Source organism: Stegodyphus dumicola, chromosome 4 (assembly GCF_044657685.1).
Source record: "Stegodyphus dumicola isolate Sdum_Otavi_A_Nest chromosome 4, ASM4465768v1".
NCBI lineage: Eukaryota > Metazoa > Arthropoda > Arachnida > Araneae > Eresidae > Stegodyphus > Stegodyphus dumicola.
This window is the reverse complement of record NC_140771.1, coordinates 135,539,232-135,564,238: the sequence shown is the minus strand read 5'-3', so window position 1 is coordinate 135,564,238 and position 25,007 is coordinate 135,539,232. Positions and strand designations below refer to the sequence as shown.

The following is a 25,007-nucleotide window of genomic DNA, read 5'->3' as shown; positions in this document are numbered from 1 at the left end:
CTGCAGCCGCTACCTACAAATGTGCAATCTGTTTTAGCATCAATCACCCCCCCCCCCAACCACACAAAACCTGCTGAAATAGCGGTTAAAATAATGGAAGTGTCATCTGCTCAGGTAAGCGTAGTTTCTGATTCTTGTGCATCATCTAATGTTACACCGAACTCTGAACTGCTTAAAGAGATAAAATCGCTTCTGAAGGAAGTTGCATGTCTACGACGTTCAAGAAGTCATTCTCGTAATCGTAATTTTCGTCATGCAACAAATCGTGAGAAATCCTCTGAAGCGACGTATTTCCTGCGATTTACTTTCACCACAACGAGAAATGACTTCATTCTTCAGTTTCCTATATGAATCCGTTTTGTCAGAAGAAATGATGATATCCCTCATGGTCATAGCGATGTCAGGAGGTAAATGCGCCACACAGTCGTTATACTTGGTTCTGGATTCTGTTAAAGCTTTTGGAACTGCTAATTCAAAAGTAGATTCCACCATCTGAAAAAAGTGATTTATGTTGGTACCACAAAAATTTGCTTCTAGAGCAAAAAAGTGTACTCCACCTTGCAATTTTCAGGGAAATTTCCAGAGCAAGGAGTAGCGGCGACATACGCCTCGCCTTCTAGTTCTCGACGCCTATTGTTTCGTGATCGCAAAACCAATATTAACTTTTTAATTGATACAGGTAGTGATTGTTCCTTAATTCCAGCCTCAAGATCTGATAAAATTACTACTCCTATTTAAACTTTTTTGGCTGCAAATGGTACTAAGATAAATATATATAAACAAAAGTTATTATCTTTAGATTTAGGTTTAAGAAAACAGTTTGTTTATCCATTTTATGTACGCAATGTTCAAACTGCTATAATTGGTGCAGATTTCTTACATTATTTTAACCTACAACCAGATCATAGAAATCGCCGCTTAAACGATACTTACACCAAATTAAATTCTTATGGTATTTTACATTTTGCTAGTATATATTCAGTGAAATCTGTAATTTGTAATAATCATTATGCTAAGTTTTTAAATGAATTTCCTCGTATTGTTCAAACTCCTTGTGCAAACCAAATTGTCAAACATTCAGTTCAGCATCATACTGAAACTTTGGCCCTCCCGTTTTTGCCAAACCACGTCGGCTTGCACCCGATCGTTTGAAAATTGCAAAAAATGGAATTTCAACATGTGTTAGATTTAGGCCACATTCGCCCATCCAACAGCAGTTACGCTTCGCCATTACATATAGTCCCTAAAAAAGATATGAATGATTGGCGTCCTGTCGGTGATTTTAGAGCCCTTAATCCTCAGACTAAAAAGGACAATTATTTAATCCCTAGTATTATTGATTTTACAAGTGAACTCCATGGGTGCAACATATTCTCCCATGTAGATTTAGTCAAAGCATTTAATAAACTTCCGATTGCTCCCGAGGATGTCCATAAAACTGCTATCTGCACACCATCTGAACTTTTCGAGAGTACTCGGATGCAATTTGGTTTTTGCAGTGCATCAAGCACTTTTCAAAGGTTTATCGATGAGGTGACGAGAGCTTTAACCGGTGTATAGGCATTTATTGATGATATTTTGATTGCCTGAAAAAACCACAAAGAGCATATTAACAATCTACGAGTTCTCTTTGAAAGATTAGATCATTATGGTTTAGCAATCAAACGCTCAAAGTGTATATTCGGAGTTCTTCCTACCTTAGATTTCTTAGGATATAAAGTCTCTAAAGAAGGTATTTCTCCCATTCCAGATCGAGTTGATGCCATTTCTACATTTCCTAGACCAACAAGCTTAACACAGCTTCGATTTCTTGGCCTATTCAGTTTCTATCGCAGATTTGTGCCACATGCAGCGCACGTTTTGTCACCTTTAATTAAGCTTCTCGAAAGTCATTCTAACAAAAAGAAATCATTCCGTCCAACTAAGAAGACTGAAAATCCTATCCCGTGGTTTGAGAACGCCGAAAAGGTAGCAACTAAAGAAACTCTTACAAAAGCTACCCTCTTAAGACATCCAAAGACAAAGATAAAGATCCAAAAGATCTCTTAAGACATTCCTGGTGCTCAATTCAATCTGTGGACCGATACATCTGATGTTGCTATTGGAAGCTCTCTCATGAAATTCCAAAATGGTCAATGGGAGCTAATACCATTCCTTTCTTTAAAATTGAATAGCAGGCAACGGAAATGGTCTACATATGACGCGAACTTCTGGCAATTTATGAGTCTATCCAGGAAATTTCGGCACATTTTCGCAACTTCATCATATTTACCGACCAAAAACTACTAACATTCGCTTTCAGACAAAAAACAGAAAAGTGCTCTCCTCGACAACTGAGACACCTAGACTATATCTCTCAATTTTTCACTGATATACAATATGTTAAAAGTTGGGAAAATGTTATTACTGACACATTCTCCCGAATAGAAGTAGCTTCTGTGTCTCACTCACCTATTCTGGATTTCAAACAGTTAGCCTCAGCACAACTCACAGACCATGAACTACAACAAATACTAATTTCTAAATCTTCTTCTTTAAAGCTCTGCTAACAGTATTTTCCGCTTGAAGATATTTATCTCTGTTGTGACTCCACAACCAATGTCAATCGTCCTTCCATTTCCTTTTCATTTAAACCTATCATCTTCCAAAGTATTCACAACCTTTCGCAATATCTGCCACTTCAAAATTGATACGCAGACGTTACGTTTGGCCTAACATACACACTTTTAACAAAAACTCCGTGAAGGCTTGTGAGAAATGTCAACGTTTCAAGATATACAAGCACAGGAAATCACCCACTTCGACATTTTTATTTCCTGATGCCAGAGTTTCTCATATTCACATAGATTTTATTGGCCCATTGCCAATTTCTAAATTTTATCAGTATTGCTTGAGCATAATCGATCGCTTCACGAGATGGCTGGAAGTAATTCCCACATCTGATATGTCGGCTGAAGCAGCTTGTAAAACTCTAATTAGTGGATGGATAGCTCGTTTTAGATGCCCTTCCACTATCACTACTGACCAGGGTCGGAACTTTGAATCCCATCTCTTCAGGGAGTTTACGAACCTGCTGGGCATTCACCGTATTCGTACCACTGCCTATAAACCTCAATCAAATGGAATCATTGAACATTTCCATCGCCAGCTGAAAAACAGCATAAAATCGCAAGAGAATCCTCGCTGGACATAATCGTTACCTCTTATACTTTTGGGTATTAGATCTTCCGTCAAAGACGACATCCAAACAACTTGTTCTGAGCTACTTTACGGTACTACCATAAGACTGCCTTCGGATATTTTGTGCTCAGATCAGCTTTCTCCGCCATCCCCGACACCAGCATATGTAAATCGTTACGATCTATAATGCAGTCTCTGATTCCCATCGCAACATCAAAACATTGTTCAGAGCCTATCCACATTCACCCATCTTTAAAATCTTGTTCTCATGTTTATTTGAGAATTGACTCAGTCAAGCCTCCTCTTCAACAGCCATACTCAGGTCCTCATCCAGTCATTGAGCGACATGATAAAACCTTTATCATCTCTGTGCACGGTAAAAATCAAACTGTTTCAATTGATGGACTCAAACTTGCATTTTTCACTTAGTGATCAAACCTCTGTCCCTAACACTAAACCTTACAATAAGACAGACACATTGAAACCTATCATGTCAAATGTTTCTAAGACTATCACAAAATCCGGACGACATGTCAGATTCCCTCAACATCTGTCTACCACCTACTATATTCAATATTTCATTATGCAGTTTAATTTATTATATGTTTTATGTTGTATACCTTTTACCTTCACATTTGTCATTGTATAATATAAATTCTGTACTTTTTTTTTTTTTTTTTTTTTTTTTTTTTGTGTGTGTATCGTTCGGTTTCCCTCACTGGGGGGATACTCTGCGGTGTTGCTATGGAAACACCGTACGAAGTTTTGTGAGTTCTGCGCATGCCCGCCTCAGATGAGCTGCGGATGGAGGAGAGAATGGCATGCATGCAGCGGCAGCTCCTTTTTCTCTTCGGAATGTCATTATTGATATGTTACATAAAGTTTATATATTTTATACTTGTGTCTTGCCTCACCATCAAACCTCTACAAGCGTATAGATTTATCAGTAGAACTAATAATAATTAAAAAAAATAATTGAATTATAAAGTTAAGATTATATTAGTTATTGTGATGTATATAAATAATTCTGAGCATCAGAAAGAAAAGTGTGACTATAAAAGTAACAAAGAGTCTATGACTAATTATCTCATAATTTTCTGAATCTTATTGATTCAACGAATAAAACTAACAATAAAAGTCAACGTTGAACTTGAGATACAGAAATAAAATTGTAAATGTTTTTAGCTTTTGAAGCATAGCACCTCTTTTTTATACTAGTTCCTACGAATTTAAAAAGGCTTGATTTCTGCCCAAAATGTTATATAAAAATCGAAGAACCAGCTTTTAGTATCGGCTTCATTGCAACAGTATTGTTTAAATGTGGTATCATGGCGAGGCTGCTTATATACGTGCGTTAATGTAAAAATAACGCTAATTTCAGAATTAGTCTAGGATATAAGATACAGAGTAACCTCTTTCATTATATTTATGTCATATTATACGGCTATCCTTTTACTATAAGTTCCGAACATACCTGTAGTACTTGCGTAAAGACCTTGTCTTGGACGACTTATAACCTTGTCTGCCTTTTAATGAAAAGTATCTCTGCTGAAACTGAGGGTTTAAAACATATCAGCCTGATGGTTACACAATAGAAAACGTTAACCGAAGCAAAAGCCCACTATTTCTGGCTAATTTAGAGCACACTTTCAAACTCACTTACATGCGAAATACAAAATAAACATTCTGTTAAGTTGGGTCTCTTTGAGGATTTTTTCTTTTTTATTAGTTAAAAAATTTGTTGCCACTGATACGTACCATATGGAAATCGTGCGCTATGCAAATTTGTAGCTAGCTGTTTGAAAAATACACAAACAGGTGTTTTTAAAATTCGGCGATATGTATTTCTCTAAATTTTTCATCTGAGCCGCACTGAATTTTTGTTTATACCACTTGTAAATGGGCCAGCATTTTCTCCGTATCGGTTAAGCAAATATTTTTGCAAACAGGCTATCAAAAAGAGGTCTTTTTTAGTAAGAAAGGCAAAGAGGTCTTTTTAGTACCTGAGGTCGTATATGGTATCCGCCGATAACATCGCGGCAAGAACATCGCGGACGAAAACGTCGCAGAGAAAACAACGCAAAGGCGAAAACGTCGCGCTACAAAACATCGTGGGATAAAACATCGCAAAGAGAAAACATCGCAGTTCTAAAACACCGTGGTACAAAACATCGTCGTCGAAAATAAAGCGGTTCAAAAACTTCGCAGTTTGAAAACATCGTCGTCGAAAATATCGTGGTAAAAAATAAAGTATCTACAAATCATCGCAGACATGCTTTTTTCAGGCTTTAATAACTATAAATAAATACTCCATAACAATTTGTGAGCGCAAGATAGAAAGAAGGATAATTTGTTTTTCATATTTTATATTAGCTAATAAATTTTTGCTGAGAAAATAAGAAGGAAACTTAAGCATAGAAAATTAATGCAACTTATAGCACTTAATAGAATTTTAAACCGACATAGTTAGCTAACAATGACCATTAATAAATCATTTTCTATAAAGTTTTTACTGGTAATTTTTCATAAAAAATATAATATATAAGTTGCATTTAATTTTCTATGCTTAAGTTTCCTTCTTACTTTTTCAGCAAAAATTTATTAGTTAATAAAAAAATGTGAAAGTAAGAAGCATCCTTCTTTACATCTTGCGCTCACAAATTATTATGGGAATGTCTATTTACAGTTATTAAAGCCTGAAAAAAACATGTCTGCGATGTTATCGTCATGCGATGATTTGTAGATACTTTATTTTTTACCACGATATTTTCGACGACGATGTTTTCGAACTGTGAAGTTTTTGAACCGCTTTATTTTCGACGACGATGTTTTGTACCACGATGTTTTAGAACTGCGATGTTTTCTCTTTGTGATGTTTTCTCCCACGATGTTTTGTAGCACGACGTTTTCGCCTTGCGTTGTTTTCTCTGCGACGTTTTCGTCCGCGATGTTTTCGGCTGTAACCGTCGTATATACGCTTTGATATGGGATGAAACTTTAATTTTTATTAATATATTACAATGACATAATTTTTGTTATTTTCTTGGGATGACCCAACAGCTGCAAAAAAAAAAAAAAAAAAAAAAAAAAAGTTATGGGTCACAAGCGACCCGCGGGCCGTGTGTTTGACATGTCTGGCCTATACTACTAATACTTCCTGTCTAAACGCAAGAGCTCTACACTAATACTTAAATTTACATTCTAGGGGAGGGAATCGATAAAAGATGAAAGGAAAATAAAGCCAAATAATAAGGTAACTGAATTCATAACCACAAAACCTTATACCATGGAATTAGCGTTAGTTATATTTTTAAATGGTTATTATTTGAAATAAAAATATAGGTAATCACTGATTCCTGAAATATGCCATTATCCTGATTAAAAGTGACTTCTTTTACTCGCAGAAAGCCACACCGTCTCAGTTTGGAACATGGTGGAGCCTGCTATCATCCAGCTATAACATCTCTAGCAGTCTTGCTCCTTTTCTGTCAGCTTTCATTGTTCTCAATTTCGGATGGCGAGCAAGTGTTTTATTCGCAGGTGAGGCAATTCCAGTTCATTGTGCAATGAAAGCATTCATCTACTTTAATCTCTTTCGAAAATTAAAGCATGAAACTGATTAAGGCTACTCTATTTTGGAAAGCTTTTCTTATAAATTTTATTAATCTAATTGACAGAAAAATTGGGCAGAATCATAATACACCTATTTAAAAACAAACGTTTTTGCTTTTCTTCTAAATGAGCAGACTTCAAAGAGGGAATTTTTCTTCTTTAGAATTGTTTTTGTTACAAATATCTTTTTGAATCTAGGAAAAATGTAGTTCTGGATGAAGCGTGAAATGAGAAGCTTTAAAAAATAACGTTCTTGACGGGTTCAAAATTATTATTTGAAATAAAATACAGATATTACATTTATTTAACATCATCCTTAAGTTTCTGAAACCTGCCGTTTCATATGAATTCAAGCCATGCGAAAAGAAGAAACAGAACAAAAGGGAAGGTTGAATTCCAAAAACTAGTAAAACTTTTATCACATTCCTGCTAATAAGAAATACGTTTATAAAACTCATCAGTAATTTACCAAAACTATCATTTACTAATAGTAAATCCCTCGGATTATTATTTTTTTTTTCCGCTTCACTCGTAAGCACCCATTAAATCATAATATTTTCTTGACTTCATTTCCTAATTTTTCGGCTTAAGCATGTTCATTTCTATTATCTGCTTTCTTTCTAAAGGTTTTAAATTAAAATATCTGTTTTTGAGCCTTTTCTTCATCTGTGTTAGAGAGCAACAGAGTTGTTGAAATGTGATATTATGCGGAGGTTGCCTGTTCACGTGTTTTATGTAAAACTAAAACTAGTTTCAGAATTTGCCCAGGATGGGGAGCGGAGCAGCCTCTTTCATCAAGCACATATTTCTTATTTTCCTTCTTTTTTGTGAAGTGCTGTATGTTCAGCCACCTGTTTATTCAGAAATAAAAGATAAAGTTTCTGATAAATGCACCGCAGGAGAGCGTTTAAATTTTGCCTTGTAGAATAAAATAAGAAGCATTTCTTTGGGACAGTTTCTCTGCGGTACGGCGGTTTCTGTGTGAAATTCTCAATAATTCCTCTTATTTGGCCTACATATATAAAGAGCTATATATGCAGAATAAAGCACTTGCATATATATGAATGGGAATAAATAAATATTCTTAAAAATCAAAACTAAACATATTATTTATCTAATACGGCTAAATATGTTATTGCGCAGATGTCCACGATAATATTGGAGTAGTGACAAAACTATTCTAGTAAGTGCATCTGTAATTGATATTGTAATAAACAGTTTGGACGCTATATATATGCATCAATAATACTTTCAAATTAAAAACATATAAATACATATTCGAAAATTAAGGAGGATGTAAATTTCGAACTTTCTCTTTTAGGACCACAACAAAACCATTTTAGTTATGGAAAACATTGGATGATATTAATCGTCTTAGCGCTTTTATGCTTTTCGTGGCCCTTGAAAATATGTATTTGTAAGTAAAGTACTCTATGTGTAGGTAATACTTTAACCAGATTATAACGAAGGGAATACAATAAAATACACACACACACACAGAAACGTAATTTGTATTCCTAAAATTCTGTGCATTTCTTAAATTAAATCACCGGAAAAAAATAATAATAAGTTGCTTTTGAGGATTATTCCTTTGTTACGCAAGGGTCACAAGATTCTTAGTCGGATTTCTTCAGAGTATAAGAATCGAATTTTTACGATTTTTTGGTTTCGAAAATTTTTAAATAGCTCTACGAAATGGCGCCCACCTAAAATGCCGTGAACAACAAGTCGTCACCATCTAGATTTAGCGACAGTGTCTGTTCCCTCTCGATTCGTCCTTTAAATGTGGGAGATTATAATGCATTTTCGAATTGTAATGAATTGAAATCTGTGAGAATGAATCAAAACGACTTCAGAATGTATTTCATGTATGTCCCGTGGATTTTAAATAAATGGAAAATGATGGATTTTATAAGTCGGTGATATCCTTCTTTTATAAACATTGCTGTACTTTGGCGATTGGATGCGTGCATTAGTTGTCAATAACATGAATTCAGATACCACTGCTTTCCTCAACATGTGACACGTGATTTGAGAATGACATCATGTCATCTCACATTTAAATTCAGGTAATTTTTACACCGAAAGATTAAGTTTGAATGGTCTATATTTCATGGAAACTTAACAACGGCCTTCATAGTGTATATAAACGTAATACCTGAAATTATGAGAACGTTTGAAGTTCAGGAACTACTAATGATCAATATGATAGTATTATCATTTAAAGGTCAGTTTTGTGGTCAGAGTTATTCAGCGATCAAAGTTCTAATTGTTCATTTACACCTGTCTTTAAGTTTAACCATCTTGAGAAGCATTTAGTGATTTACGTGACACTATTTATAATTTTATCGTTATCTGCGCTGCGCGTTTACGCTCGACGAACATTTTTTTTTTTTTTTTTTTAAGTTTACTAATTTATTGTTTCCTTGCAATGTAATAAATAGCCTATCACTTTCAGGAAGCATTTCTGTTTTGATGGCAATATGGTTCCTTCTTTTCTCCGTTGTTTCATCCGCCAATATTCCACCTCAAACCTCTTGCTCCACTGCATTTGAAGAGAGAAGTAAGTTATCTAATTTTTTATATATTCAAAAACAAGTATTCTTAATAAGTTTTTGTTTTCATTTCATATTAACATGTTAAATGAATTTAACAGATTTTGCTCAGCCAAACGTATCATGAGACGTCTATCATTGATTAATAAATATTTTAATCATTTCCCTTTTTGAAAAACTAAAACATTGCTTATATATTGCTTTTCTGTCATACAACAACAGCAGACTATAAAAGCATTCAGCATGCTGAAAACAAGGTGAAAGTCCCCCCCCCCCCGAACAACACAGATACAGCTAAACTGTCGCTTCCTAGGTTCTGAAGTATTTAAAATTTGATTTAGATATAAACTTCGCCTATTTGTATATAAAGTACAGAAATCTATTACACGTACACTCTGTTTACACAGATTATGAAAGCAGGGTGTGAAAACGTGGAAAATATGTCTAAATATATTACTTTTGGTTGTATTTGTATGCCCGCACTATATTTATTTTTACAATTTTATTATATTATTTTTTTACACCAATTCACAATCTCTGCATAGCTCATTTAAATAAATAGTGTGCAATTATATGTTTGTAGTGTCCAGGTGCTTAACTTCTATCTAGATACAGGAGTAGCAGGAAACTACATAGAAGAAGGGTTCAAGCTCTTTATTAACTCTTTAAAATTTACACACTGCGTCAACTTGACGCTAACAAACTTCGCCTCCACTTGGGCGGTCACTGAAAAAGCAGGTAATTGGAAAATTCAAAGTTGAAATGTTTAACAAGTGCTAAACTAATCTACAGGGCTCAACGAGATACCGACCTTTGACCCCTTCTATAACCAGTGGCAGCAGATAAATGCATTTAAGCCCCTTGAACCAGCAATCAGCAATTGTACCTACGGCAGAGACGGCTGCTCGAGCCCAACTCTCTCACTCTCCTTCTAAAACCTCGGTATTTAAACTTTCCTCCTCAAAGTAGAATTTACATTCACGTCACGCGCTACCAAAATTAACTATTCTGGCACTGACAATTAGGGGAAGGAAGGCTTATAGGAAACTCTGAACTAAAATTTAAATTATTAGTTAAAATAAATATAAATCCCTACACGTTTCTAAATCACATTCATTTTCTTAATAAAAATTGAAAATGTAAATTCTTACATATTTGAACTATTAAACATATCATTTTTGCATATCTGATATCAACTCATGCAAATTGCATGAGTTGAATTTCACCGGCTAACATGTAAAGAGAAGAACTCTAAACAAAGCTGAGATGTATTTTACATTCTTGGAAGGCTTTCTTAGAAAATCTAGTCTCATAGCATTAACTTCTAAGTAAACTGCAATCAGAATTAAAGATATTTAGTAATTCTATTCACTTGCTTACATTAGTGTACACTAACTGATTCACCTACGGCTGAGTAAAAAACCCGCTGCACTTAAGAAATTCAATTCGGGTTCAAATACCGCGAACAGACTTTTCAAGGGTTTCGCAAAGTAAAATGTCAATACGCTCAGTTTCCGTAAGAAAATTCTCCACGAAGGCTTCTCTCCTCTTAGGTAGATAGCTTTCATGTGCTTTGCCGTATTTTAACTAATCCAATCCAATCTGTACGCTCATCTCAAATGGATATCGAATGACTGATGGTATGCCGTATAGTTAAACGGCAACTAGAAAATTGACTTCCGACGAAAATATTTGTCAGATAATGGAAATATCGATCCTATAAGTGATGCCTTTCAGTGATTAAATGAATAAGGCGGCTGAGTACGAATAGTTTGAACCAGTTTCGAATCCCAATGAACTCAGTTAGAGAAACAAGCAAAAAACAATCATATAAGCAATGATTCACGGTCTTTGAAAAAAATCTTTGACATAATTTTTGAAAGAAGAAATGGATACACCGATTTTATTTGTTTCAGAGATTGAAAAGCAAGCAACAATTCATTATTTATTGTCCGATCCATTTATGTGGTTGTTATCTTTGTGCTTCATGACTGTAATCTGCGCCAGGTCCACAGCCGTCGACTGGGGGCAGGTTTACCTCATAAATGAAAAGAACCAGTCCCAGTATGTAGGTAAGTTTATGGAAACATTTGGGATTGCTGTACATTCTGTTCTGCTATAATTAAGGAATACTTTGGCAAAGTTTCAAGAAAAAGGCTAAAAGAATATCATTATTCAAATATGCTAAGCGATTTTAAGAATAAATAATATAAAAAGGCTTTAAAAATAATTGATATAATAATGATTAATATAAAAGACAAATGAAACTGATTTACATAAATTACTAACTGGTACTTCATTGTTGTTTATTCTAGTTAAAAAGGCAATTAGTATATGTTTTTAATTTTTTTAGTCCAAAGGGATTTGAATCCCGAAGGACTATTAGTTTCGTTTTGGCATTTTGCGTCGGACTCATAAATGTCGGTTCACTTTTCAAACTGTTGCCACAAAATGTTAGAGTCCTGCATTATATTTGAAGAAATTAAATAATGAAAAATCTGCATAAATGTATGTATATTTCTCGTATTGTGATAAAACAACGGTACATAGAGTCATCGAATTTTGAATAACGTAATCCTCCAACGAATATGAGCATGTGGAAGACCAAATTTGAAATTTGAAATTTGTTTTATGATCGATTTCCTATTTTTTAAAACTTTGACGAATTTTTGATTAACAAACTCAAGGATTTCAAAGCGAGCAATGGCAACGTTGTGCAGAAAAAAACATTTTTATCTCCAGCGCGTGAGTCTCTGTATCGGAAATTCTAAAGATATGCTCGTTTTAAAACTATTTTGCGATATTGCTGTTGCAATGGATCTTATGGTTTAAGCGCGAGGAACATGATATTTAATAAAGAAAGGTAACACACAAAATGTTAAAAAACGCCCTTTTGGACGTAATTTAAAATCTGAAACATTTCAGATTTTGTTTTTTATTTTTTATATTTTTTCAATTAAATTTCTTTTTACAGCCAGCGCTTTTATAAGTAGCGTGGAAAGCGGAGGTTTTCTCGGAAGAATTGCAGCTGGATTTCTGACTGATTGCATCATTCGTGCCTCCAGAGTGAGTACTAGATTTCTTCTTCGTATACCCGTTCTGTCAATCAGTAAATTTGTAAAATATTTTCTCCTTTCTCACCGTGTGTCTTCGTGGGGTAATTAGAAAGCACGTCCGGCTGGCAAGGTCAGGAGTCCGCGCCAAACTATCTCCAGGATAGCATGGGGCTTTCTCATTTAAACTTTGTTTCGATCACTTTTAAAATTGGGTAATTCCTGTTCCATCTATTCCACGCCTTCCAAATTCCATTTGTAAATTAACATGTCACTCAATATTTTGACTTTAGCTTCTTCTTTTTTTTTTTCTTTCTTTCTTTATTTTAATATTTCAAAAGATGCCCATCAGCTTTATTAAAAGGTACAATAATATATTTTTTTCCCCAAACAAATCAGAACATTATTCGTATTACGATTTGTTAGTTAAATGCCTTTATGTTCTGTGCTTTTATTTCCATTCGATTTAGGAATTACTATAAACTTAGTATGAAAAAATTTTAGTTTAATACTTTAACAACTTATTGAAGCAACAACTACGAATTAAAAAAAGTCATAAACAGAAAAAAAAAAAAAAAAAGTGCGTTATCATAAGCGTTCTACGTTAAGCGTATTTAACCTCTGTTACGCATATCTAACGACTTGAAGAAATAAATTCCTTGTAATGCCTGTGGTTTTCTACGAGAACTTTTCTTCGAATTAACGAACAGCATGTACTTTGCGAATAATAAGTGCTGCCATCTATACACTATGATACTAAATAATACAGTTCCTTAAAATGCATTTAACAAAACTGTTGTTTATTTTATTTATTTATTATTTTTTTTTTAAACACTGTTGTTAGGAATACGTAATTTTCACATTAAAAAAATCGAAATTTTGCATAAAAGGGGAAAAATGAAAATTTAACACTTATTCGGGGAAATTCAAATCACTGTTTATCGAACATGTTGTCACTAAATAAATTGCAATAATGTGAAAGGGAAGAATAAATCTGGCATGGTTCTAGTCTCAATAGTCTCTTCCTTCAGTCTGTCTTCTGCCCGTAACTACGATGTTATAGATAAATATATCTCTTGGCATCAATGGTGTTAATGAGATGGTAAAAGAATTAGAATAACTGTCTTTTCGAAGTTTATGTGACAGGCCGGTTTTAGTCATTTTCGAGTTCCCGAAGCAAGTTTGGATATATGGGGCAGTCCCGGATCTAGCGGGGGGCAAGCCGGGGTTCTTGCCCCGGGAGGCAACTCTCGTGGGCGGCGAATTCAAATATAACGCTGGATCGTATTTGGTATGTTGTTCGCTAAAACAGCTCTCTAATTTTAGTACAATGTTAATAGTTTTAAGATCAAGTTTAAAAACCCCTTTCAAGAAGATTTATAATTAAATACTAAGAACCCTTTTAGAGGAACATGAGTTAAAGTTAAGTGCAGCCGATTACAACTACAGTAAGATCAGAAAGACGCAAATAGAGGGACTCCAGGCGTCACTGATAGAATCATACTGACCCTATCAGTAACGTCTGAAGTCCCTCTACTGTTTCCTGTCTGGGCGAGGTGTATTCAAATGAGAAATAGGACGATGGTTTGTTGAAGAAGTCGCCTGGTTTCCATAGCAACATCTGCTGGGAAGCATTATAACTATTTTCTGAGAGCTAACCCCAAAAAATTAACCTTGGGCGATCCCGGACAAATGAAATAATTTAAATTAATAATCGTCAAGTATATATATATACAAGACACCATCATTATATCTTCAAGATGAAGCAAGGCATTTAGATTTCTTGGCAGCAAGTCGGCGACTACGCTCACCTTTGGTTTGACTCGGTACAGTGGAGCGTATTTTGGATTTTAAAGCTAGATTTATTATTTTTATGGTTATTTTTTAGTTTTCAGGTATCTTCTGTACCCTTTTTTTTTTTTTTTTTTTTTTTTTTTTTTTTTTTTTAGTCCAAAGGGATTTGAATCCCGAAGGACTATTAGTTTCGTTTTGGCATTTTGCGTCGGACGGATAAATGTCGGTTACCATAAAATGTTAGAGTCCTGCATTATATTTGAAGAAATTAAATAATGAGAATCTGCGTAAATGTATGTATATTTCTCACATTGTCATAAAATAACGGTACATAGAGTCATCGAATTTTGAATAACGTAATCCTTCAACAAATATGAGCATGTGGAAGACCAAATTTGAAATTTGAAATTTGTTTTATGATCGATTTCCTATTTTTTAAAACTTTGACGAATTTTTGATTAACAAACTCAAGGATTTCAAAGCGAGCAATGGCAACGTTGTGCAGAAAAAAACATTTTTATCTCCAGCGCGTGAGTCTCTGTATCGGAAATTCTAAAGATATGCTCGTTTTAAAACTATTTTGCGATATTGCTGTTGCACTGGATCTTATGGTTTAAGTGCGAGGAACATGATATTTAATAAAGAAAGGTAACACACAAAATGTTAAAAACGCCCCTTTGGACGTAATTTAAAATCTGAAACATTTCAGATTTTTTTTTTTTTCTAATTTATTTTTTTCGTTTTTTAAAATATGCTTGCTTTTAATAGCCCGCACTATATTTAGCGAGACGCGACCATTTATTTAGGACTGTTCAGTGTAATTACGTATATTCTTAGTTATTCTTATTAAGGCAATTCATAGTGAATTTTATTTAGATTAAAAGAAACGATCTGCGCGCCGAGGGGGAGAAAAGCGGAATATAGAAAACGAGCCAAAGATAAGGCCAAACAGAGAAAACAAATTTCAGCTAAGGTGAAAAATAACTTTACGGAAGAAAGTAAACCGTGAGACCCTACCGCAGTTCCGATTATGCTGAGATTCCTAGAGGGTATAAATATTTCTTGCAATTTTCTCGACCAAACATGACTGCATATATCATTCCCAAACAATCTACAAGTCAGCACTTGAAAGAACAACCTTCTTCATTGACATCAAACGAATAGCTGGAGGACATGAAACCATGATCCTAAAGATCTCCTCATTTAGATGGGGTCGAGCAGCAGGAAGACGAAAAACTAAAAATTTTCCATTTGTTGGACCCATGCAGTTGGCTGGTCATAGAAAAAAATGAAAGATTATCAACAATCTTTCTTAAGCAGTCAATCAGTATTTTTAGCCAGTAAACATCCAGAAAACGTTTAACCCGGTCCTACTGAACGTGATAGCAGACATTTGACATGTAATACAGAACATTAGTAAATAATGAAAAGCTTAGGAGATCTTGGTTTACATATTCTAAAACCAAGAATGAAATTTTTTGTACACTCTGCAAGATTTATCAAAAACAAGGTGCTGCCGCTACACCATACTTCAGGATTTATTAATTGGAAAAAAAAAAAAAAAGTTTTAGGAAAATTTAACTGAGTACGAAGCGTCTGGAATCCACAGAGGTACATCATTAAGTGGAAAATTCGAGTAAAACAAATGAAATCGTGCCAAAGCATCAATCACGACACTGAGCGACTCATTCACACAGAGAAAGAGAAATGGAGAGAAATTCTATATAGTCATGGATGCAGTACTGTATCTTTCAACAAACTGTCGTTCTTTTATTGGGTCTGATGATATCCCAAGGAGCCTGTTCACAAAGTGTTCTCGGCCTAGCGAAGGAAATTTTCTGAATTTAATCTCTCCGCTTGCAAACATAATTCAACTCTTAAGTACCAGTCAAAGCGCCAAACAAAGGTAAAGGAACCATATTTATCAAAGATAATTCAAAATGAAGTTATAAACTTAAAGGCAAAATAGTCTGAAGTAGCATTTTAAACTATATTAAAGAAGACAAATACTACACAATAATGCTCAACTGCACTCCATATGTGTCTCATACAGAAAAAAATTAACCATGTAATTCAATACGTCAAAACGTGTGTTGATGTGTGTGAGATAAAGGAAAATTTAATTGATTTCATAGAAGTTGGTGGAAAGATAGGAGAATTATTTCTCAATGCACTGTAGAAAATTAGTGTCTTAATTGACACTTGATGGTTTAGATATTGGACAATGTCAGTGTCAGTCCTACGACAACGGGTCTAATATGACTGGCATTTCTAAAACAGTACAAGCTAGGATTACAGAAATGTATAAACTGGAGGAATTTGGGCCATGTTTGGCCCACTCCTCGCATCTTGTCGGTGTGCATTTTGCTTCTTTGTGCGCGGAAGCAGTTAATCTGTTTGAAATTACTCAGAAAATACTTCGTTTTTTTGTCGGATGCACTACTCGATGGTATATTATGAAAAAATGTACAAAATACAACTTAAAAGGAAGCAGCCAGGCAAGATGGTCGGCAAAATATGTGGCTGTGAAAGTTCTTCAATGAATTTACCGGAAATATTAAAATATTTAAAAGAAATTAAAGATATTTCTCCTGATGCGGAATCAAAGCATAAGGTAGGACATCTGGTACATGCTGTGAAAAATTTTGAATTTACTATCAACCTGAAAATTTGAGCTAATATTTTTCCAGAATTCAATCGAGTAAATATAGAAATTCAAAAGGAATTCCTCTTCCGCGTTCTGTGTAGTTAACGAAAGAACTAACCAAAACTGGGAATTATAAAAAAATGAGAGAAAAATCCTATGGAATATTGGATACAAGAGTCTAGAACAGTAGCCGAAAAAATTGCATTTGAGTCTATTTTGACAAAGAAAAAATGGCAAAGCACATTTTTTCTTTGTCAAGCAATCTGTAAAAAAAAAGCAATCTGATGAACTGTTTGAGGACGAATCACGAACATTTCAACCTGTTCAGATAGAAGTTTCAGCAAATTAAAACATATTAAAAAATATCTACGATCATCGGTGAGCCAGGAGCGTTTATCAAGTCTCGCGATTCTGGAAACCGAAAATCAAACCGCAGATCAAATTATGACGATTCCATGCATTTCTTTGCAGAACAAAAGGCTTACAGAGTGAAATTTTAATTTTCGTTACTAATTCCGTGATATTTTAATGGCGTTAAAACAGGTAAGAACTTAAAATTACTTGTGAAATATGAAATATGAAAAACAAGACAGGAAGTACGAATACTATGAGAGATAGCCCATATTCTGTATAATCTTTTCAGAAATTTTCCTTTCCGCAATAGCCCACATTTTGTATGCAATGGCCCCACTAGTGGCTGAGCAATAAAAGCCGCTGAGCACTAGTAGTTCGGTCCGAGGGTCAAGTATATGTGAATGTGCTAGCTATATGAATATTTCCGTGATTTTCCCCGTGTATACATAAGAGCTAGTTTTCCTTACAAATTTTTTTTCCACGGGCATTCGTCCTTTTCCATGCAGTGCCTAATGGCGAAACACATAGTAAATAATCAGATAATGTCCTGAGCAGTGGCTGATTCATTAAGACAGCTGAATACTGGTAGTTCGACCTTGCCTGGGTTCAAACCCAGGCAAACGGGCTCTCTGCATGGTTTGTGTTTTGGATTTTCTCATGTGTAACGTGAATACGAGCCAGTTTTCTTTAAAACATTCCTCCACGAAAGCACCTCTCCTCTAAGCAGATAGTCTTTCTGTCTTTGCCATATTCATATAATCTGACCTAACGTAATTTAACCAGTATGCAATACACGGAAAAGTGAGAAGCTTAGGAGATGCCCGTTCCCCCTAGAGCGGAAAAACGAATGGTTTCGAGGACTGGAGAGTTAGAAGCACTTCAGGATTAGAGTTAAGGTTAGGATTGAATCTGAAATTAAGCTCACCAGAAAGGCGATTCTCTTAGGAGGGGACGATTTTCTAATTATGTCACTTTGGTACGTATTTTTCCTTTATAAAAAAAAAAAAAAAAAAAAAAAAAAAAAGCACGTAAGGAATTTAGTATAAAAGGGAGCTTAGTTTTTTTTACTTCAAACCCTACCTATTTCTGTATTTATTAAACAAATTAAAACTTGTTAGAGAAACTTAAAGGATGATGGGTGAGTGCGGCAGTTTTAGCTTTTGCCCCACGTCAGAAAAATCAAAGATCCGATGCTAATATGGGGACACTAATGGAGTCCCTTTTAAGATTGCATTTTCTTTGGAAACTTCAGTCTGTTAGATAATTTATTATTACTAATGATTTCATTTCGAAAACAAAACTTGTAAGCACTTATGTAATGTATTTTTTATATTAAGAATTTTCAAAATTATGTTATTTTTCCATCACAAAAGAGAATATAAGCGTACTACAACACTCTAATGTGGCTTATCAGAGAGCTGGGTGGCTCATCATCAAGTACTGTAATGGGGCTATCACGTCTAGCGACGCAGAAGGCTAGAAGAAACTTTTTCGAGAAACGAGTTTCTCCTTCTCCTACCATTTAAACGGTTCGTAGCAGAAACATGTTTCGTCGGAACCGATGTCTCGGCTAGCTACACGAAACATTTTACAATACTGATGAAAATGCTTCTCTTGGGACATAATGTTTCAATTACATTATGCTTCGGCAACGCGGGACTTTACGTCGAAAGGTACAATTTTCAGAACCCGCGCTATTCCAAGAAACCCACATAGCTAGGTTACCATTTTCACTAACTACAAAGACTTGAACGCCAAATACTAATCGATTATTGCTCAGATTGAGATTACGTGATGCTTCAGAAGCAGAACTTTCGCCTGATTGGTTGTCTCTACCCGGGACACAGGTCCAGCCGAGACATTTTCAGTGAAGTTTGAAAAAATCCCGCATAGCCGCAATATCGTTTCCGTAGCTAGGCGGGACTTCGCTTCAGGCGGGGCTCTTTTTTGTAGGAATCCTCCCGGTTAAATCAGTAGTGCTTCCAGAATCTCGTTTCTCAGAAAAGTCCCGTCTAGCCGGGACCGTAGCCAAGAGTGTGATAACTTTTTTAGGCTACTGTCTCTCATAGCTTTTGCCCAAAGAACTGGTTTACGCGTAAGCAAACCAATCAGATATCACCAAAATGGAAATTCGCATGTTTCTTTCGACACGTTGTTGAGGCTAAGTAGAAAATATGACACCAGTTTAATGTGACGTTAGTCGAGTGAAAGAAGAAGCAGCATAATGAAAATAATTAAATTTTTTACAATACTGAAATATATATGCATATGTGAGAAAAATTTCGGTTATTCATAATTAGTAAAAGCAATGATGTATATTCATTTTCACGATTAGAAAAGGAGCAGTAAATGTTTTTAGAATAAAGCACGCTAGTACTAAATGAAAAGATTAGCGCAAAATGCTGCTAAATCATAATTTCAGTTTAAGAATTTAAAAGCATTTAAAAGATCCAACTATCAGTAATAAGACCCGAATTTTACCAAGTAAATAATGCATGAACTACATAAAAGCAAAAACGTAAGAAAAAAAGGGACATTCATGGGAAAGAAGAAATAAAAACTAAAATGCTAAAACAACTATGGAACAAGAAAAGTAAACAAGGGAAGTAATGGTGTAAAAAAACAATTATGCAAAAAATGTTTTAATTTCTCCTGTCTGGAGCTTCATAACAGAACTTGTCAAGGGAAAAGTGTTTTGAAGTTCCATACCTGTTTGATTAAAAAGAGAACCAAGACAAATTTCGTTCCGAAATTTAATGAGACTTGTAAACGCAAACTTAATTTATTTGTCAAATAATTAGAAGAAAAAGAAGTCTCATTAAATTGTCTCTGAGACGTTCATATTGTATTATATAGTTTATTTTTGTTATTATTATTTTATTTTGAGTAATTTTTTCAACGTGCAAGCTATATTGGGGTGAAGAAGTACAGTGAAGGCATGTGTATAAGTTTATAAGTAAATATTCTTGTTCTCCCCAAGTATAATTGCTAGAGCAGCGAAATAGCTGTTAAATTATTCGAGTCATGTAACTTTTTCGTTTTTACGTTTCGAATTTATAAATAAAATAGCAAAAAATAATTTAAGAAAATAGATAATTAAATATCCAAAGAAATGAATTTCAATTCTTCACCGTAGAAATCAGCGGGGAAAGGAAGTAAAGAGAGCTTTCTTCTGAGTGCCTCGTTAAAAACAAACTGCACAAGGGCAAATTTTTCACTCGTCTCCTGCTCGTCTCATCCTCAGCCGATAAAGCTATGCATGCGAAAGGAGCTACAGAATTTCACCAGCATTTACAGTTTTTAATGTTATTTATTAAATGTCTCGGACAGACATTCATCAGTTGAATTTCTTTCGATATCAGTTTTAATTGAAAGAGATAGTGCTGCCATCTACACATACTTTAAGAAAATATTATTATTATTAGAAATTGTGCCCATCCCGTTTTCCGCTTCGAATGGCTTCACAACTGAAAAGTTAAGTTTTGGGAAAAATACTTTTTTTTTCTCTGTAAACTTAGAAAAATGTATATTCTACAAATTTTGCAGTATATATATATCCAAAGAGATATATAGATATATATATATTTATTTTTTTTGTATGTTTTGAACCAATGTTTTGCAGATGACGAGCATAAACAGCAAAAGTTTTTAGAAAGGAAATATGATAGTTTTAGAAAGAATTTGTTACATGCATGTATTTCTATATCTTTCTTGGCTTATTTCTTGCCGACCACTGAGCCTGAATAGGTTATTTTCTCATCTTTTTACTTCCTTGTACGAAGTAAATCGTACCTTGCAATCGCAAAAAATTTCGAGTACCGTTTTTAAACGAAAACATCCATTTTGACCGCCATACACTTTTACACTTTCTAGAATACATTGGAACGATGTTTTTGTGTGACTTCTGTACGTACGGGCAGAATAAAAGACTCTTTTTTCCAAAATGGATTTAAAATGGATTCAAAAGAAATTATTTCGTGACGTCTCTACGTACATACATATATATATATATATACCTCCCAAAACTGGAAAACGAGCAGCCGTAGAACGTTGAAATTTTGCATATGGGACTGCTATAACATGAAGTTGTGTATCTCTCTTTTTCATCGAAATTGGCCGCACAAACGTATACCGAGTGCATAGGAAATCTGAAAATTCTTGCGAAAGGAAAGAGCTACAGTTATAGGTATCGGTATAGTCAGGGCTTAATTTCTAAAATTAGAAGTGATAGAGCCGGTAGGGTACGAACTGCGCCAAATTTGATCGAAAATCCCCGTCCCCTTCTTTTTTAATCCACGAACTGCGCGACGTTTCCTGTCCCCCATTTCTTTCCAAGAAGACTGGGTGCTACAAGAAGTCGTTTATCGCCATTAATGGGACATTCCATTGAGACTGCGAGCCTTTATTTTTCGTTTATCAATATTTGTAAAAATTGTGCATGTAAAACAAATATTAATTTAAAGTCTGGCGTGTGCTAAAAAAATTAATTTCTTTTACACTCATTTTAAAGTTTTATGGCCACCAGCGGCCGAGCGGTAAAGTCGCTGAACACTGGTAGTTCGGTCCGAGGTTCGAATCCGGCGAACGGGCTGGCTGCATGGGTGTTTTCGTAGTTTTCCCCATGTGTAACGTGTATACGAGCCAGTTTCCCTTAGAAAGTCCTCCACGAAGGCATCCCTCCCCTTAGGCAGATAGCCCTCGAGGTTTTGCCATAATCACACACACACACACTGCTTAAAGGAATGATGAGCCAGATCTTTTTTATTCTCTGTAAGAATTAAAAACTTTCCAAATTGTAGATTTTAGTCGCTGATATATATATATCAGTTTTGAATAGTAAAATTGATAGATTAATGACATACACAAAACTGATAATCAACGCATCAAATATCGGATTTGTAGCTCACCTTAAATAAGTTTCTTGTCTAGATAAATATTAACAAATCTTCTTAGATAGCAGAATGGTTTTAACTTTCAAATTTACCATTTTAGGTAAACAGTTCTAATTTAATTATAAAAATTATCTTTATTAAATATAAAAATTGGACTTCTTAAGTCGTTCTAAATTCACACTAATATTATAGCAATATATTCCCGTATTAAGCTTTCCATTTTTAATCATTGAAGTTATTTTAAGGTTATTTAATTTTGTTACAAATTCCATATTTTAATACTAGAAATGAACTTTATTATATTTAATACTAGAAACGAACTTTTAACAAATTTCATATTCTAATACTAGAAAATATTTATTCTGTTTTCCACCTGATGTACTTTGGCATACATTTAATTTCTAATACACATTTAATTAATAAATTGATAATTATGAGCGTCATCAGAATTTTTATAATTAACAAAAAAAAAAAAAAAAAAAAAATCAATCTTCCTTACATTCATATCCTGGGATTTTCAGTCTCCCTTTTAATCCATTCCTTTTTCACATATTGTTGCACTGTACTCAAGTTTTCATGTATGTAAAATTTATATAATTTTTATTGTATTTATGCCAATTTATATTTAAATGATAATTTTTACAAATTCTTGCTTCATAACTCTAGTTAACAGAAGATGTTTCTAACTCCTTGGCAAAGCTTAATCTTCAGCATGTAGCTTATTTTCTAACCTAGTTTCAGGCTGACTTATTTGTAAAATTAGTTACTTGAAATTATTTGTTAACAAAGATGGTCGCTAAATCGCGCTAATAATATTTCTAACTGTTGTAATTTATAATGCAACGAGTTCATACGATTTATAATATAATTCATTTATAATTTTTTCAGCAGTATTGAAATTAATAGCAGATACTGATAATGTTATACATTTAGATTAGAATGATTTAGTTGCCATTGCCTTCTTCACTCATGCTTTTATGCTACTTCCTAATATTTCATAATGGCATACAGGTAAGATTAACTTATTCATTAAACATGTAAATCTCTAATTCAGCTCACTTTTGTTCTTACGTGTGCTGTATCTTCTATTTTCTTTAATATACTGTTCAGCCTAATTTCAAAAGGTCTTATGATCAAGCGGAAAAGTCACTAAACATTGGTAGTTCGACCCGAGGTTCTAATCCCACTGATCCCCTAACTCTTTCTTTTTTTTTTTGTACTTATTTACTGTGTAAAAATGTATAGTAAAAATTTCAGTTCATGAAGTAAAAATACTTTAAAATTTATCCTTTAAAAATATTGCAAAATTTTTCACCTTAGCGTGTCTTTTTACAAATCCCTCTGATAAGAAAAAATAAGGAAATTAACTTGGTTTCGGTGATTGATACCTCAGTGCAAATTATATGTAACTTTTTCCAAAAGCATAGAGTTTATATGGATATCAATAAATTATGGATTATTTCTCATATAATTTTCTTAACATTTTCATTCCAGAATTTTCCTTTCACACTGTAGTGTTTATGCGTTTTCTATAATAATTTACATTTGTTTATAATTTTACGCGAATGAAAGTGATTATTTAATTTTATAAGCTCTGCTGAAAGATAAACGAGAAAACAAAATTCTATCACTTGCGGTCAAGAGAGTGTTTGATGTAATAATTATTATATATTTTCTTTGATAGTTTTTATTTAATTTCTTTCATTTATGCATTACTACATAGTTCTTTTCAAAAAATATTTTTCTGTGCCGCTTTGTCCGTATTTCAGTTTCAAGGTGCTCCGTGTAGAGTATATAATGCTTAATAAACTTATGATATGAAAGAGATCTAAATTCTCTTCTCATTTCTGCTGTATTTTTTAAATTTCAACCCCTAAGAAATTTAGTCTAGAAATCTTAAACACTTATTTCTTGCAATAAATTCCAGAAAGGATTAAGCATGACTTAATTCGCAATAATAATAAAAGAAGGCGTTATCTTTGTTGTTGCCGAAGCTTAGTTTCTCTAGATTAGCAACAAATCCACTATTCATTTATAAAAAATATATTTCTTTATTTTTATTTTCCTCTTGGCTACAATTGGCTTCGAAAAATAAAATTGTAACCCTGTGGCCAACGGGGGAAAGAAATTTTGATCGGCGCAGTTGGACTATCTCAGGACGAGGGGGGGATTTTCATCAGCGCAGTTGGAGTACACCCACGGAGCCCTATGGTAGACTGCCTGTAAAGAAGAGCAAAAATAAATAAATAAATAAAATGGCTAGTAAAATAATTAATAATTAAACAGTTAAATAATTAATTATTTAAAATGATTTAAAATTAAGTAATTAATGATTAGAATAATTAAGCAATTAATATCAAAATTTAATAAAACGCAAAGAGATAAATAAAAATATAATAAGTTATTAAATGAATGGTAAATAATTAAGTATTAAAATAAAGTATTGGACCTTGACTTATTTGGGGTTTCGGCTGGAATTATAATTACACAAAAAGAAATAGCTCAACCGGGCTCCGGTTTAATTTAAGCTCTGAATATAATGTGCTAGTTCAAGGGATGATAGAGATAAAGACCATTCGTTTTTCAGCAGACAATAAAAAACGTTAAAATGTTTAAAGCGTCACTAACGAAAATATAGAGAATGCCATAAAAGGTAAGAGAATATGGAGAAAATTTTAACGGACAACCTGTAGGTATGCAATCAAAATGAGAAAAGTCCACTATTTTCTGACCACTGTCTGCTTTCAATATAATTCTAGTTGTCAAGCAGAATATGGCAAGGGAACAAATTTTCACCGAATCTGAGGGTTAGCTGGAAAAAAAGTAACAAGTTAGAATTTTAACTCCCCCGTCTTTTTTACATCTTTCCAAAACGTCTACAAGATCTTTTCTAGAGACTAGCGTTAGAAAGAAAGACACT

The 25,007-nt window shown here is 33.9% G+C and overlaps 1 protein-coding gene across 3 annotated transcripts in view; it reads left to right on the top strand.

Annotated features, from left to right (window-relative positions):
- Positions 1 to 25,007, top strand: part of LOC118186910 (glucose-6-phosphate exchanger SLC37A4-like) — a 61,435-nt gene that overhangs the window by 19,690 nt on the left and 16,738 nt on the right. Inside the window, exons 3-7 of one of the 3 annotated variants that reach the window (XM_085815503.1) lie at positions 6,386 to 6,433; positions 6,585 to 6,720; positions 9,251 to 9,355; positions 11,264 to 11,419; positions 12,322 to 12,413. In XM_085815503.1, coding sequence (XP_085671629.1) covers positions 6,386 to 6,433; positions 6,585 to 6,720; positions 9,251 to 9,355; positions 11,264 to 11,419; positions 12,322 to 12,413 — 537 coding nt within the window. The remainder of the gene's footprint in view (positions 1 to 6,385; positions 6,434 to 6,584; positions 6,721 to 9,250; positions 9,356 to 11,263; positions 11,420 to 12,321; positions 12,414 to 25,007) is intronic. The other 2 variants (XM_085815505.1, XM_085815504.1) reach the window with 2 other exon arrangements.